The sequence below is a fragment of the Populus trichocarpa genome, chromosome 13 (genome assembly GCF_000002775.5).
Source record: "Populus trichocarpa isolate Nisqually-1 chromosome 13, P.trichocarpa_v4.1, whole genome shotgun sequence".
Classification (NCBI taxonomy): Eukaryota; Viridiplantae; Streptophyta; class Magnoliopsida; order Malpighiales; family Salicaceae; genus Populus; species Populus trichocarpa.
Genome location: NC_037297.2, coordinates 3,002,072 through 3,019,329, shown reverse-complemented (window position 1 = coordinate 3,019,329; position 17,258 = coordinate 3,002,072). Strand labels below are relative to the sequence as shown.

The 17,258-nt window shown below is 35.7% G+C and overlaps 3 protein-coding genes across 5 annotated transcripts; all 3 read right to left on the bottom strand.

The window, feature by feature from the left end:
• Positions 1–211: 211 nt before the first annotated feature.
• Positions 212–1,030, bottom strand: LOC7487687 (uncharacterized). The gene has a single exon (XM_002319054.4). It carries the CDS (start codon positions 891–893, stop codon positions 543–545), a length of 351 nt encoding a protein of 116 aa, XP_002319090.2. The 5' UTR covers positions 894–1,030; the 3' UTR covers positions 212–542.
• Positions 1,031–2,984: 1,954 nt separating this feature from the next.
• LOC7487686 (phosphoribosylaminoimidazole carboxylase, chloroplastic) lies at positions 2,985–9,615 on the bottom strand. Of its 2 annotated transcripts, XM_002319053.4 has the most exons (15): positions 9,185–9,615; positions 8,739–8,954; positions 8,545–8,656; positions 8,312–8,374; positions 8,062–8,200; positions 6,815–6,944; positions 6,496–6,643; positions 6,210–6,383; positions 5,375–5,462; positions 5,173–5,289; positions 4,661–4,758; positions 4,439–4,556; positions 4,254–4,348; positions 3,576–3,682; positions 2,985–3,492 (listed from the first exon to the last, which is right to left on the bottom strand). In XM_002319053.4, exons 1-15 carry the CDS (start codon positions 9,406–9,408, stop codon positions 3,399–3,401), a joined length of 1,923 nt encoding a protein of 640 aa, XP_002319089.2. In that variant the 5' UTR covers positions 9,409–9,615; the 3' UTR covers positions 2,985–3,398. The 2 variants fall into 2 exon arrangements, with proteins under 2 accessions (XP_002319089.2, XP_024438990.1); XM_024583222.2 differs by lacking the exon at positions 9,185–9,615 and having other exon boundaries at positions 8,734–8,879.
• A 1,415-nt stretch (positions 9,616–11,030) lies between these two features.
• On the bottom strand, positions 11,031–16,367 carry LOC7474617 (myosin-binding protein 1). Of its 2 annotated transcripts, none has more exons than XM_024583551.2 (4): positions 16,005–16,367; positions 13,573–15,017; positions 11,558–13,137; positions 11,031–11,450 (listed from the first exon to the last, which is right to left on the bottom strand). In XM_024583551.2, the coding sequence occupies exons 2-3, from the start codon at positions 14,882–14,884 to the stop codon at positions 11,585–11,587; spliced, it is 2,865 nt and encodes a 954-aa protein (XP_024439319.2). In that variant the 5' UTR covers positions 14,885–15,017; positions 16,005–16,367; the 3' UTR covers positions 11,031–11,450; positions 11,558–11,584. The 2 variants fall into 2 exon arrangements, with proteins under 2 accessions (XP_024439319.2, XP_002319088.3); XM_002319052.3 differs by having other exon boundaries at positions 13,573–14,953.
• Between the last annotated feature and the right edge of the window lie 891 nt (positions 16,368–17,258).

Below are 17,258 nucleotides of genomic sequence, written 5' to 3'. Positions count from 1 at the left end.
TTTCATATTTAAGCTGTACAAGAGAATTCAATTTTTGTTTTGGAATATATTAAAATAATTTTTATTTTATTTTTAAAAATTGATTTTTGATATTAAAATATCAATATAATAAAAAAATATAAAAAATTAATTTAAAATAAAATAAAAATTTATTTTTTCTTACAAACACGGTATAATCGCATAAACAAACAAGGATTTAAATGAAATGGAATTTGATTAATGATGTAATTGAACTAATTATATATATATCTTTTCTTTTCCAAAACTCTCTGAACAATTACAACAAGACAGCATAATATATAATCTAAAAGAATCAAGTTAAATATTCATTGAAGTAAAATGAATAAACATCAAATATCATTTGTTTCTAAACCACCATCTTGTTTTTCAAGTGTGGTTGCTCCAAAAAAAAATAAAAAAAAAATAAAAAAATAAGAAAGTATGAAGTTAAAGCTGAGCATCTCCATCCTTCGTTTATTTCGGCTATTCACAACTTGGAAAGAACCTGCATGTATAATTAATTCAATCCCTAAGACCGATATTCAAGAGCTTGAATCTTGTTTATGAGTTCCACTGGTGGTAGAAGCTGCGGCGCCGAAGTTCATGATGGCGTCAGGAAAGGCAGGTGGTGCAAGAGCAACAGTATGGCCAGCAAAATTCATTTCACCCAAGGAGCATTTGCCACTACCACGGCCAGGAATATGGGTGCATGGAGACCCCCCAGATGGTGGAACCGGACCCCTTTGGAGAGACTGGATATTTCCAACAATCTTCTCCGACCACCGTTCTCCTTTCAATGGCCTAGCTGCCAATACTTGCTGAGAACATGATCCAAGAACAATGGTAACAAAAATCATTACCGTTAAGCACTGATTTCTTCTTTGAGAACCCATTTGTGAAATCAGAGAAGACAGACTCAAAACAAAAACAACAACAATGTTATGGGATGTGTAAAGAGCTAGCTAGACGGGTGTTCTTGAGGACGAAGAAGGCTAGGTAGGTAAGTTGCGGTGTGTGCCAATGGAGGAGGAGGGGGGGGGTTTATATTTGAAGGCATGGTGTGGTGGTGTTGCTTCGCAGTATATGTCATGTGTTGACTTATGGCCGCGGATTTGAAGTTTGAATGGAGAGAAGAGAGTAAAAATCAAAGACACGGACCTTGAAGAACAAACAAGTCCTTACTTTTATATAAATCAAAGGTTGAAGGAGTCCTCCATGGAATTCTGGGAGTGGGAGGCAATTTCTCCTTTCTCAACCCACTAAGGGAGCCTGCTGTTATTTGGGCTTCGTTTTGGGAACATTTTGCTGTTGGTCAATTGCCGTTTTGGGTCCATACTCGTGTTCTTCATTGTTCTACTTTCTTCCTGTGTGCATATTATTTAACTAATTTATAATACATATATATTTATTCTTTTTGAATTTCCAATAGTTTTCTATAGTTATTTACCAATAAATAAATTTTATTATCTATTAAATATACATCTTTTATTTTATTTAGTTTGTTTAATCTTTGAACCATGTACTATGTTTTATTGTGATTAATCTAGGTTGTTTCATTCTTTATCCATATTATATATTCTATAATTGCACCAAATTAAAAATCAGGGTAGTCTTGGTAGCAAATCTTTATTATTTTTTTTATTTTTGAGAGATTACATGTGGTGTAATTTGTTAGTAAATAAATAAATTTATGTAGTAGTTATAATTAATGTATCATGCATATGTTTTTTGCACAAAAAATGGTATAATAATATGATCTAGCCGTAAAATCAATAGAGAAAGGAAATAATAATAATAATAAAAAAAAAAACACTTTGTCAAGAACTAGCTTAATTAATTTGTAAAATTATTTGACGCATTTCATCTTGAGTGCCTTATTATATTTCTCTTCCATATTTGGGGTCAAATCCTGGGTGGTCAATTGACTTTTTCATGAAATAAAAAGAATTATGGCCAATACGTAGATTTTTCTGCTTCGTTCTAATGGTTGACCAGGCATTCACAGCACAAACCCCCTCTCATGAAATGTGAATGCAATTGGATTTTGATTTCGACCCTCTGCCATTGATGTGAAACATCTTACCACCACAGAGACGGAGGAATTCAATCGGGTATTGACGGTCATGGCAGGCATGGCATCTTTTCCGGCCAAACTTGTTCACTCGTATCTTTACAAGAGAGTTATGATCTTCGGCTCATTTAGTATTTTAGTTCAATGTGCTAATGTATATATAAAAAAAAACAAGTTTTAAAATGTAAAAATAATTATTTTAATATATTTTTAAGTAAAAAATACTTTTAAAAACACCCTCAATCATACTCTAAAAAAAAAAAAACTCAGTCCTTGGAACTTTAGCACTATGCTGCTGGCTGCTAATAATGTTCATTCCATTATTTGAAAAGCTGCCTAATGCCATCACCTTGCTCCTTATTCTGCTTCTCTCATGCCCTTTAGTCATCAGTTTGCTGCGACTAATGTCTATTCCATTATTTGAAACCTGTCTAATGCCATCACCTTACACCTTTTTCCGCTTCCCTTGGTCAGCGGTGAAGTACTGTGACGTGCAAGGATCAACATGCAAGCTCAATTCGGGCCGCAATGCCTCGCCTGAGTTTTGATTTCATGACTTCGACTTCTGACTTCAAACAAATTTACTTGTAGCGGTCTTCCAAGGTGGCATGGAAATTAGTTCATCTATCAATACTCGTAATTGAATGGAGAACCTCTTGGATCTTGACAAAGTCAAGGTTTGACACTGTCCCAGACAAGACAGCCAATTGTTAAAGAGTTTCAACTGCCCAGTTACTGTTAACGTGTTAAGCAGGGAATTTGGGATCTCGATTTGCTTTCCTGGCAGGTTAGGGATCGCTCGAGAATACTGAGGAACATGGTTGCCATCACCTTGCTAAACATGCTTTACAGTGTAGGTTGTGAGACTTGTGAAGCCTCAATGGACAAACAGGAGAAGAAAGAAACGAACTGGTTCTCAGCACAAACAGAAAGAACTAACTTTAATTGACTATTGATCAGGGAAAAAACAGGTATCATACAATTATGGATACAAGGCCCTCTCTCTCTCTCTCTCTCTCTCTCTCTCTCTCTCTCTATCTATCTATCTAAAAACTATCTCCTTTTCAGCCTTCCAATATGCTACAAAATTATCAGAAAAGTAATCAGTTATTCCACTGTGACCCCAAATGCATCACACCTAAATTCAATACGCCTGCGGCAGGTTTTTGGTATCTGCTACACTAACTCATGATCCTTTTGCGGATACAAAATTGTTGTGTAGAGATAAGTTGAAGGAATTTCAATGGTAGACATGGAACTCTCAAGATTGTGGTCCATCACACAGAAGGGACAGAAAACAAAAATCACCAGACAAGTTTTCTGGTGCTCAAGGATTCAAATATGATTCCCAACCATCAGTTTGTAGTTTTTCTGCCTTCTTCAAGACATCGTCCCTTGTGTCTTCCTGATACTGGCTCATTCTGCAAATCAAAAAGGAAACGTTAGGGACACCTTCAATTGTTATACTGTCACACACACACACAAACAGAAAGAAAGAGAGAACCTTGCCAAAAGGTCAGCATCACCGACACCCAACATCCTTACAGCTAGCAAACCTGCATTTGTGGCATTATTAATTGCCACAGTTGCAACAGGGACTCCCCTTGGCATCTGGATAATAATAGAGCAACAAAGGCTTTAATGACAGAGAAATTAGAAAATTAAAAAACAATGAAACAAACATTAAATACTAGTAATGGATTGTATCTGGGGATATTATTGTTAGACACCGACTTCCTGCAACGAGGGTCAAACTGCAGATTCTGTGTTGGATGGCAAAATCATCCTTATAACTTCCTGATTTAAATGGGAACTTGGGGTTATGTTCTATACTTATATAAACACGGTGTTAAAATCTGCTCTCATTCTTTTACCTGCATTATAGAGTAACTGAACCTAGGAAATATAAGTGATAATACCAAACCAAAGAATCTTGCATTTACAATTCCCACCAAAGTCACAAACAACTATAGCTTCCTTTCAAAGTAGAATAGAAACCTCCCCTCCCTGTAAAAAAAAAAAATGCATCTAAAGAAAGGAAATGGACATGTCTACTTTCCCATGCACCCATTTTGGGAAATAAACTAGTATTAGAACTTAGAACGCTAGAATTGGAGGTCACTGGTACTTTTGACATTGGGTATCATGAGAAATTTATATTATCTACGATAAAATAGTGTACCTGTACAATTGATAAGAGCGAATCCATTCCATCCAAAGCAGAAGCACGCACAGGGACACCAATAACAGGCAAGGGGGTTAGTGAAGCTACCATACCTGTGAAGTTAAACCGATGCTTCATTATGGACAGTGAGAAAGTTGACAAACATAATATTTTATAAAAAGCATAGCATATATGTAACTAGCCTGGCAAGTGAGCTGCGCCACCAGCACCGGCAATGATGATTTGAATGCCTCGGTCCCGAGCAGACAGGGCATAAGAGAACATCATTTCAGGAGTTCGATGTGCTGATACTATTCTCACCTGCATGTTATATATTGTTAACCATGAATGTCTGGTATACATGGACCAAAAGAAACCAGTGCTGGCGCATTCCAGGAAAAAAAAATGCAAATTTGAAAGTAAACCTCATGAGGCACACCAAACGTATTCAAAATCCTCGCAGCATCCTTCATAATAGGAAGATCTGAATCAGAGCCCATAATGATCCCAACACATGGCGTAACTACATTTTAACAAACAGGAAACACAATCAACCTAAACTGAAAGAACAGATATCTCATAAAGCATAACAGTAAGGTCTAATAGTAATTAATAACCAGAAAAAAATATGCAACTGATCATAATTGTGCTTATATTCATGACGGTAGAGCCTCCATAATGAACAACAAGAAAAGTCCACCACCCCTAGTACCTATCTCCAAGAAATTAAGAATTAACATGAATCCAAAAATTGAACCTGATTGAACAATAGAAGGGGGGGCATTAATCTCCATTTTAACGTATGGACAGATACATACTTCTAATGCAACTTGCAGAAATTTGCTCTGAGAGAAGGTGAGGAAAACCATACAGCTAGAACATGTCATCTAGCCATACAGATTGAGTACAGTGATCAGGCCATGCTAGGAAAACCTACCTGCGGTCTGAGTCTCGGAACCTTCTTCCTTCAGCACTGATTTTAACTGTGCTTCTACTATGCCCGCAGAAGAGCCAACAATAGTGATATGACCCATCTTTCGTTGCTTTCGCATTTCTGCACAATTATTATGATAACGAAGAAGAAGAGAGAAGGAGAAAGAATGCAATTGGGTAATTTATAGAATTTATGAAAAACAAACCTGGTTTTTCGTACCAATGAACAGCAGCCCCTTGCATGTTCAATGCCCTTCCAATCAGCTGATGAGCTAACTGAAAACCAGGCTCACCCTAAAAGTATAAACATTGTCACTAGCCAATTAAATAACAACATAACATAGCAAAATTTTGACAACATTTTTAATGTTGATTTATGGAGGAGCTGCCTATTTTCCAACTAACAAAACAAAATGCCCACCCAAGCCCGAAGCACCCACCCATGCAATCAATGGAGAATCCTACAACTCTGGAATTGAATCAGAGTTCCATGAGCACCAGAAGTGAACAAATATTTAGAAAAAAGGATTATAAACTCAGAAGCTCATGTCACATGCCAACTTCGAATGACTTCTATTGCGAACTCACTATTAGCTAGGAACTTTGAATAGCCTCCTCTTCCAATTTTCAATATGTTAAAAATATTTGATGCCCCCAAGTTCAAGAAATTGGTTGCACGTAATATCGATAATCCCCACCCAAGATCCAAAGTTAATATTCAAATCATGTCCTAGCTTTCCCTTTCCTCAGATTGGCCCTCAGATCATACAAGATATTTGGTCAATGCTTTGTGTAAGTTGCCTCGTGCAACCATTTTTGAAATCACCAAATACATTATAGCAGTCCACACATCTTAACACACACGTAACCAAATTCTATCTGAGTGCATATGCTTAGTTGTGGGTGTGCATATGATAAAAAGATGTTCAAACATGTGACCTGGAAACAAAAGTCTCCACCAATGTTCTTAATATAGTTTTTAAAGATTAAACAAATGGAATGTGAAAAGAAAAACTGGAAATGGAGAAGAAAACAATTCACCTCGTCTTCACCCAGTAGATTGTACATGATAGCAGCTGGAGTCTTCATTGATGGATCACCAAGTGGAAGACCCAGAACAGCTCTCAAATGCTGTTCGAATTGTGAGGTGTAGCAGGACTCAATTGTGTGATGACCACTATTATGAGGTCTAGGAGCTACTTCATTCAGTAAAATCTGTTCAGAAGGGAAAACACCAACAAGTTAGTCAAAGACAGTAAGTTCCTGAGACCGAGAATAATGAAATGCATTGCAGAGAAAATCTAACAGTCTGAATTACAAGCACAACCTGACCATCCTTTGTCAAAAACAACTCCACTGCAAACACACCAGCACCTTCTAATGAGCTAACAGCTTTATGTGCAACATCAATGGCAAGTTTTCTGATCTTCCATGGTACATGAGCAGGAGCCTTAACTATGTGACAAATGTTTTCTCTGCAAGACCCAATGTCTTCAATCAGATGCAAGCAGATGCAACAATAAGAATTGATAAACATTATCACATCAAACACATCTGACAAACTCAAATATTGTTGCTACCAAATGCACTGAAAACCAAAAAATAGCAACGAGAAAGAACATGGAAATGTCATATCTGTATCATACTTGTGGATAGTTTCAACAACAGGGTAACAGGAGATGGAATTGTCTCTTCCTCTACCCACAATGACAGCTAGCTCCTTTACAAAGGGAGTCCATTTCTCAACATATAAACCACGAGCAAATCCTCCAAGAGCTGGAAATTGGAAAGTATCATAAATATTACATTACAAAAAGGAGTTGATCCACCACAACCTATTTCCATATAGAAAATAAAAATAAGAGCCACGAACTTGGCATGAAATGCAGCAAGGATGAGGAAATTAAAGTAGATCATTCGATATAATTGAAATGGCAAGGCTAGATATATGAGGTTCAAGGAAGAATTTAGCAAGAAACGCCCTTGATCATAAAATGATAAGAAGTCAACTGCCAGCCACTGTTCAAAATCACCTAGACATTCAAAACGATATGACTATGAACATGACGAGAGGTAAGCAAGTATGACAAAGAAAGGTTGGAGAAATAATGGAGAGATGAAGCAGGTAGTCAGACAAGCTTAATTCCTACAGTATATGCAAGAAAACTATCAAAAACTATGAAAAGATGAGGATTAACAAGAGAGATTGTAAAGCATAATCATTCAAAAACATTAAGTCAAGCTATTGAAAACCTTTCCTGTCTGGGCAAAGAATGTACCAGGTCTCAACAGCTCTTTGCTAAAGTTGTTAAGGATACGAGGGAAACAATTTCCTGTTGTTGCCTTGGATTAACATATATGAAATTATGAGCTCTAGACACCATGAATATAGCATAATCTAAACCATGACACAATCACACAGATTCCTGACTGTCAAGAGGAGGTAATTTTTCCATTTAATGGGTCCAAACTAGACGAGTTGGCTTTCACATTCTTTCCAAGAATTTGATAATGCCATCAAATATATTTCCAACGCCCTGGGAGGGGCCAGTTTCATTTTGTATGATTCTACACCCAAAACCCCAAAAAACCCAGCTTAAAGGTCTATAACATCTTTTGGTTGGGTCTCCACAAGCCAAATAGCAATTATGATTTACCTGTGCCTAATCCAGACAAAAAGAACAAAAGATGAAAATAGCCTTTATTAAAACGTATGATAGATCTTCTGTAGCCACAGCATTTGGATCCTTAACATTTAGAATGACAATTAAGAAATGGTGGATACTAAACTGCTATTAATCAATAGCATATAGGAATACAAGTGTAGCCTTTCTCAAGCCTAAATAGGATACTGAATTTTTTAGTAATTGAACTTCAGTAAAGAACATCCTACCATTTACTGCAGAAGTAAGCTCCACTTCATTCTTAGCAACTGCATTCCCACGCCCATCATAAGCTAGCCTTCTGCTCTTGAGCATTAGAGGATAGCCAAATAAGTCACCTGCCCTCTTGGCACCTTCTAGATCATCAATCTGTATCAGTCATACTTCAATACCAGTTAACTAGAGCATATGAAGCTAATAATAGGTAATGAAAACTGTAGGTAGCATCCTCCAGGGAAATACTTATAAACAGCAACCAACCTGCATAAAATCAGGAAGGGGAATCCCATGCTGAGAAAAATGAACCTTCTGGAGATATTTATCCTGTAAGATTGAAAACAAGGATCCACCAAGAAATTTCATCTTGAAGCCAAAATCGTTTTTGGTTTTAAAGTCAAATCAAAATTCCTTACAAAGTAAGTCTAAATGCCAAAGTAGCATATGGTTTGCAAAATAGCATAACCAGTTAACTCTGAAAATTAAAAGGGGCATACTTGGATAATTCTAATAGTAGAAGCTTTTGGTTGGCAATCAACTCCTTGCTGCTCAAGCTTCTCCATCGTAGCAACATCAACATGTTCAATATCCACAGTCAACACTGCACATCTACAACACCACAATGACAAAATTAAATACAAAAGGACACAAAATCTCCAATACCCACAACTGAATTCCATCAATACCGAACCTTTTTGCGAATTCCTGAACCGTTGCACTATCATCAAAGCTTCCAACCATATGATCATATGCAATCGAACTCGCTGGACAATTCACAAGTGGGTCCAAAACCATGACTTTAATAGCTATTTCTGAAGCTGCTTGGCATAACATACGGCTCAATTGCCCACCTCCCAATACACCAACAATCACCTCGGACACTCCATGAATTGGCAAGTAATCTTTCCTATATTCACCACATCAAACAATCTAATCACTCAGCTCCAACAAGATACCAACCAAGACAGTTATATATTTTTATATTTATTTTCTATCAAAAATTCTATCAGGGCACTATATAATAAAACCAAAAGGCAATGAAAACACAAACTTGAATAAGACATGCAAAAAATCCATCTGGGTGCTGATAAAATTCAATAAAAAGAAAAGAAAACAAATTGGTATATGGGCACGAACCTGAAAGAAGTATCGTTAGTGTCAGTTGATGCTTGACAAGCCACGACTGGACTTTGGTATTGTTTGAGAGACTGTTTTAGCGAAGAGGAAGAAGAAGAGGAGTTGGTGTGCTTGTCCATGAAAGATAATCTTGTTGAAGAGGAAGAACAAGGCTTGAAACAAAAATCAGATTTTGAAAACACTACAAGTCTTGGCACTGAGGTTGTCTGTTGCAGAAGCATCATCCTTGTACCTGAGGCGGGTTTTGTGGCAGGGGTTTTGTCTGTACTGTAACTAGTAACTAGGAAGGTAATGGAGTGTCAAACGTTAGACACTTGCTTCCTAGGTTTCTTTTTGTTTTTTTCCACATGTGTTTAGCCAATGTTTCGAACTGTGATACTTTCAAGCAGCTTGTGTTGTAGTGAGCTTGAAACACTCAATTGAAGAGGAATTAAACTAAAAAAAAAAAAAAAAAATTCAATCTTTAAAAGTAAAACTATTTTAGTCCTTAAAAGGACTCGTCATTTTCTATTTATTAAATATTATCGAGAGTTTCATGCTGATGTATGGTACAAGAATAATAAGGTTCAAATTTATATTTTATGTTTATTTGAATTATGATTTTTGTTCCATGCTACCATTTTTAGTTAGAGTAATTTTAAGGACAATAAAAAAAACCTATGCCAATTGTAAATGCCTGGAAAAGAACTTCGAGTGGGTGTTTTATTGCTTTACCGGCCAGAGTGATTGGGTGTTTATTTTTGTATTTAAAATTTTTTAAAAGTTTTTTTGATTTTTTTTAAATTGTTTTTTTTTATGAGTTTGAATTGTTTTGATGTGATGATGTTAAAAATAAATTTTTTTAAAAAATTATTTTAATGCATTTCTAAATAAAAAATATTTTAAAAAACAACCAGTATTACAATCTTAAATGTTACTTTATGATCAAAAGTTTACACAGTGTGATAGTGTGAAGCCCTAATGCCATGCTTTTTTTCCTGTTTTTTTTTTTTTTTTTGTCTAGCAGAAGTGCAAGTACTTATTATTAGTATATAATTCATGTAGTCAAATGCAATTATTTTAAATCGCTTTGATGTACTAATGTCAAAATAAATTTTAGAAAATACAAAAAAAATTATTTTAATGCATTTCTAAATAAAAAAACACTTTAAAAAACAACCGCTATCACAATCTCAAATATAGCTTGATGATCAAAAGCTTTCATAGTGTGATAGTGTAAAGCCTTAATGCCATGCTTTTCTTCCTATTCATTTTTGTTCTGTTTAACAGAAATGTAACTACTTATTATTACTTATTAAGACTTAAGAGATGAATAGTTATGAACCTTTTATTTGGATGGTTGAGAGAATATTTATATCCCCTGAACCTTATCGTTTTTAAAAAAGAGAAAAACTAGAAAGTTCTCTGCTTTCAGTGACATTAATGAGAGGTGTATCATTAACAAGATAATAAGTATGGTAAGTCCTTTAAAAGACCTTATACACACCTATAAATATAGGAAAATTATTACCTTAATATGAATGATTATTCTAAATTGATAGGCATGATGGTTTAACATGTCTTTAATACTTATATTGTAGAAGATTGTCCAGAATCAGACATATAGCCTTAGAACTTGGTACTGTTCAAGTTTTTTGGGTTTGATATGTTCGTCAAACCCATGTTATCTTGTATACCTACATTATCTTGGGCTTGACTGACTGTTGAGTCCAAGTAGATCTGGCATATTTTCTTAACCAACATTACCTTAAACTTACTTGACTATCAAGATCAAATATTTTGTATCTGATATGTTTGTTAGATCCTTTTTATTTAAAAAGATTTTTATAAATAAAATCTTAACAACAAAAAAAAATCTCAATCACTGGGACTTTCAAATTTACAAGTACATAATGTTGGCTTATTGATTTTTCACTTTTGTAATATTTGAATGGTCAAGTTTAATATACAAATACAAAAATAAACTATTGCACTACAATGCATTCACTAATCACACTCAAAACCTGAAAAATAAAGAAGAAAACCCCTCCAAACGCAGGTCTGAAGGGGGCAAGGGAATTGGTATTAATATCACTGAATTTGTGATTACTGCAAGCCAAGGAATAATGAGAGATGAAAGTATTTGATATTCAATCCTATGGTTTCTGTCCAGAGAGAAAACAAACAAGCTTGTGATACTGTACACTTGATTGCAATCTTCTTTGCCAGGTTTGGCAAATTTTCTATACTTTCCTGCGCATCAATGTCTTTTTGCATAACGAAGCACCTGATAAAATAAAGCACGAAAGCAATGAACTGCATAATCAAAAGAACCTTGAGAAATTCTGAATCAAATGTCTCTAACGCAAAGAAAGAATGCATTGGAGTACTCACATTTGTCATGGTTTTTATACAACAGCCTTAAGCAGTGATTTGCTCCTGCTCCCTTTTCGGTATCCCGATCTTTCGTATTTCTTTCAGGTGAGAAGCTATCTCCTTAATAAAATGAAGCCCTTCCTCATCATATCTGATTGAGTTAACGACGTGTTCAAGGAAATTCCGGTCTGCCTCAAGAGCTTCCAACCTCTCACTTATATCAGAAACTTCATTTACGAGAGAGTCTAGATCAATTTCTCGAGGGGGCATAGGAGAGCTTTCCCCACTATAAAAAACCTCATTGTTCTCGTTACCAATGAAAAATTTCTCAAGTGCAGAAACATGTCCTTGAACAGGCTCGCTTCTTCTATCAGTCATTGATAACTCTTTCTTTTCTGCCCCAATGTTCTGTTCAACACCCACTTTGTTATTCAGCTCCCTCAAGTCATTTCCTTTTTCTCCTTCAGAATGTTCACCGTTGATCAAGTCTAAGCTTAGCCCATTGTTAGATAACAGATAAAGCTTCCTTTTCAACCTCTTCAAACTTTGTGTAATATATGACCTTTCATCTTCAAACTCTAACAAAGAACTATTCACAGTAACGATATTCTTATCCCCAAGTGACATATTCGTCGCTTCAACTTTATGGCAGACATTAGGTTTTTCTGTAACCGAGTTTCTATTTGTGGTTGTGCTATCTTCTATCCAGCCAGCTTCTGAGTGATCCGCACTTGAACCTGTTTCCTTTCTATCAGAAGTCGGTGTCTGAAAGATTGATTCATCGGGGAACTTACTCCTATAAAACTCAAGCTCCTCTTCTAGATCTTGGACCTCTTTCTCCTTCTCTGTGAGAAGGTCATTCTTTTTTTGCAGGGCCTCCGTATCATACTCAGATTGCTCCTCCATCATTCTTAGGTATTGCAGAGCTTCCATGTGGAGTGTTGCCTTCTCCTCCTGTAGTCTAGTAATCATGGCCATAGCTTGATTTGCAGCAATTGTGGATGCATTCCTTTCTTCCTCCAATTCCTTGTACAATGCACTGAGCAGTTTTTTATCATGCTCAACCTGCCGTTTTAACCGATCAACGGCACTTTCACCTTCAATTTCACTGACAATACTTTCATCCAAAGATAGACAAGATTCATTTCTTTCAAGTGTGATTCGCTTTTGAAGAATATGCATTCCTAAGACACTAGAAGCATCAGAAATCCTTAATTCATCACTGTTTGATGATAATTTAGGACTAACAGGGACTCTAGGACTGATAGGAACTCTAGGACTGATAGCATTCATTGACTGGTCTCTAGAAGAGGAGAGCTGTGAAAGTAAAAGCTTCAACTCTTCGCTAAATCTTGAAGAATCCTTCCCAGTCCTTTGTTCAGCAAGAACACCAGACAACTGCCTTCCCCTATTGCCAACAGATAGCTTATAAGCATCACTGAGATCCAATAAGTTTGCAAATTGCTGACCATTTTCACCTGAAAGAGGGTTTATTTCTGAAGCTGTTTCAGTTCTTCTAGCTGGCTGACTTTCTGCCTTGCAGAGATCCTCACAATCCATCACATATGCCTGCCAATCTTCCACTTCTCTGGTTATACCTGTGGAATATAGCAATTAAGTATGAGAAGGTGACCAAAATATGAATTAGCATCATTCACAATAATTTGGGCTTGCTTTGTGGCCCCTACAGAATAAAATTATTCATTCTCAAATTCCATCACCCTATAAGGAGTTTGCTTCAAGTTCAAGTTCTCCCTGGTGTGTATCGCATAATTCTTAAACATGTTAAGCATTTGAATGTGTAAATGATATTTCTCGGATATCCTTAATATGTATTGGGTGCAACTCAAACGTTATTTTATTACTTGAGAAAAAGAACTGCTGTATACTAAGGCATGTGTTCATATTTGTATTCTATACAATTATATACTAGAAAGGAGCTTTTTTTTCTTTTCCGTTTTTTATTATCCCAGTGCATCCTTTGTTTATAAAAGAAACACCAACACAATTTTGTAGAAGGAGTTTGTACTTACATCTCTCTTTTAATCCTTGAACAGGAGTTTCTGCTCCATTTGATGATGGAAGGAAGTCAGCAAGAGAAATAAGCTTTCTCTCATCTGAAATTTTGACAGGATTCCCTCTCCATTTTGATGATGGATGAACAATGTTCACCGAAATAATCTTGCTTTCTTTCGATGCTTCCAATGGAGTTTCTTTGACATATGATGATCGAGGAACTTCGTCTAGAGAAATTTGCTTTCTTCCTTTTGACGCTTTTCGAGGGCTGTCTCTGGAAATTGATGATGGAGGAAGTTTATCATGGGAAACGAACTCAGGAAGTGCAAAGGAATTAGCCTTCCAATCAGCTTGTTGCCATTTAAGCTCTTCCAAATCATGCCCAATAGGAAATGCAGATGCTGTTGCTGTAACGTTGTGGGACTGGATAACATCTGATAGCACCTTCGAGGTCAAAATTGATGGCTCAGGTGCAGAGACCGGATCAATCAGTTTCTCTGAGGCAGAATCATCGACTAATATGATAGTGCGAGGCTCTGGCTGCACGTATCCAACTGAAATATCTTTGCGAGTTGCAGCATTTGCACCACCATCATCAGAAAAAAACATGACTTCAGATTCAGTATCAGAAATGAACTTGAGTTCAGTGTAACCTACATGAGATAAAGGATCAAACCCAGTAGTTTTTCGACGGGTGCTTCTGATGGATGTAGATCTTTTACTTTTCTTTATGTTACTGCAATCATGTTTAATGGTACCTGACAAAGGGACATCAAGATTAGCAGCCCCGGAACCAACTGATGCAGCCCGCATCAAGTTTTGGAAATATCCTCTCGGAATCCATGGTTCATTGCAACAAGAACATAGTCTCGCAACTGAACTATGATCATCAAGTAGTGGGTCCTGATCTAAACCAAAGCTAGAATCCTCCCCCAACTTCCCAACCAACAATCTATATGTTTCAGCATTGGACTTATTGGTGGTGGCAAATGAGAAAAGGCAATTTTCACACATTCCATGGACATCGACGAGATTGTTGTGAGCGTGACAGAAAACCAGGGATGAGACCTCCAACTTATGATTGCCACAGATCAAATCCCAATAATATCTCAACTTTCTAGAGCCCAGAATATGATCCAGTCTTGAGCATAGCAAACATGGGGTTTGCAATTCCCATTGACATGCAAATCTTGTAATTAAATACGAGAAAATAGCATTGGTGAAGAGCATACACATTAGCAACCATTCCAAAACAGCAGATGCCAAAGCAGTGCTGATACTCCAGGACTTTTTCTTTGATTGAATAGATGAAACCCCACTGGCAGCCATGCTCCAGCAGGATTAAAAAATTTCAGAATGGGATATTGATTAATCGAAGGAACAGAAACTCCAACCCTCCTGAAATGTTCAACAATCCGAAGCAAGATTCAACACTGTAATAAACCTGAAGAATATTGGAGACCTGAAACTCATAAAATAAAAAGAATGTCATAGACATGTTTCCACATCAGAAGCTAGCAGATCAAATTCTATTTCATGATAAAAACTTATAATCTGATTCCGAATCCAAATCTAACTTCTTTTCTTTCTTTTGATAATTTGGGAGAAAGTTCTAAATCGATAAAAGCAAATATAAATGTGCAGCCAAAGCTTGACAAGAAAAGACAGAACTCAAAGGAAAAGACAATACCCATGCACCAGGATACGAAAAAACACGGAAAAAACCCCGGTGACGTGATAAGCCAGAGCTAACAGGTCAACATTTGAATAATGGAAAACCTCCCCATTTTCACAGTATCAACAACCACAAAACCCCATTTAGAACCCAAATTAGGAGCTTACTATTAAACAAATGCATTTTAGCCAAAATTAGAAAATGAAAATGGAAGTACCAACAGATAGCCAAAGCTTAGAAGGAAAAAAAGTTTTTTTATTTAAAAAAAAACAATCACAAAACTAGAATTGAATTAGAGGATGAATTTCAGAAATCAAAAGTCTTTAAAATTATTAAAAAAATAATATAAATCATATTTTGAAAAGTTTAAATATTTAGATAGAGATGGTTTTTTGACATGGTATTAAATTTTTGATGATCAAACAGTCACGAATTCAAATATCATCATTCCTATTTATTTGATGAAAATTAAACACAAAATAATATGAACTTGTGTAAGTTTCAGACTCAAAAAATTTTCACTCGAGAAAATATATTAGAAAATAATATAAATAATATTTTAAAATATTACCTAACAATTTAAATATTTAGATTAAGATAAATCTTTTGACAAAAATTAACATCCATAGCAGAAGAAAACACAAAACAAAACCCTTGTAAGGAATTCAAAACCAATACTATTAACAAAGAAAAACATAACATTAAATTCTTGATCGAAACCAGAAGAAGAAGAAGAAATATATAAATAAAAAAGTCAAAGCTGAACAGATTGACCTGTGCAGGTAAAGAATCCAAGAAACCACCAAGAATTCAGAGCCAGAGACTCAAGTCAAAGTGACCCATCTTCACGTCCAAGACAAGAAACAAATCCCATGTAGCTGTTATCTCAGTAATTTTTTTTAAAAAAAGAAAAAACAGACAGGAATGTACAAATAGAGAGATAGATTCAAACAGGACAAAACAAAAACAAGACAAGTACTTGTTTTTTTATTCTCGAAGTATTGGATTATAAATACAACAGTGCACGTTGTTTTCAGACATTGACAATATTAAAATGTCGAAAGAGAAGACAAGAGAGGATATTCAAGCAGACCAAAAGCTAAAAGTCGGCTTTGTTGATGAGAGGCAAGAGACCGAAAGCATTGACCTTTGAAAAAAAGACTTGAAAAGGACTGCTTAAAAGATTTGAAAGAGACCACTTTTTTTTTTTTTTTTGGTTTATCAAATACTACTAAAATAGAACAGCAAAGATTCCCGCGAAAATTAACTGTCAAAACTGTTTTATTTAGACTTTTAGTGCTAGACATTACTAAAAAATTTACTGGTTCTCATGATGTCACGTACGTGATCCTCCAATTTATTTGATATGCATGGAGTAAAAGAAAAGTAAACGAAAACAAAAAAAGCTCCAAAGTCTCCGGAGAAGCATGTAAAAAGGTGTGCAAAGTCTAAGCATGGTTTGGCAACTTCCCTCTGTATCCATAGAACAAGAATTTACATAAGTGAATTCTGAGAGTAAGTCAACTAGTCAAGTTTTAGATTTGTTTTTATAAGTTCGAGTTCTCTCGAGATCACTGAAAGTTTATATGATCATTAACTTCAGAATTTATAGGATTAGTCAAAATATGTGCAAGCTAGTTCGGACACTCATATTAATAAAAAAAATTATATAAATTGAGGAGGAGAAATAATTTAATCAATTCAACTCTCATCTCTCTCATTTAGCTTGCGGCAACTGCCAAGGAAACTCTCTCTGCCTTCATTCTCCACTCAGTTGTCTCTCCTTTGCTCTTACAAATGATTTCTATTTACAGTTGAAGATGGGGGAACACGCATTCCATTTCCAGCCATGATTTTTTCCCATGAATTACCACAAATCCTCCATTAATCTGCAGTCATGATTGTAGCCTTTGTTAACTCCTTTCCTTAAGTCTTTTCTCCATCTCATCAAAGCTAGGGTTTTGTGAGTTTGTCTTCACACTCAATATTAGCATCTAAATGAATTTATTCTTCTAAATACATGGAGTT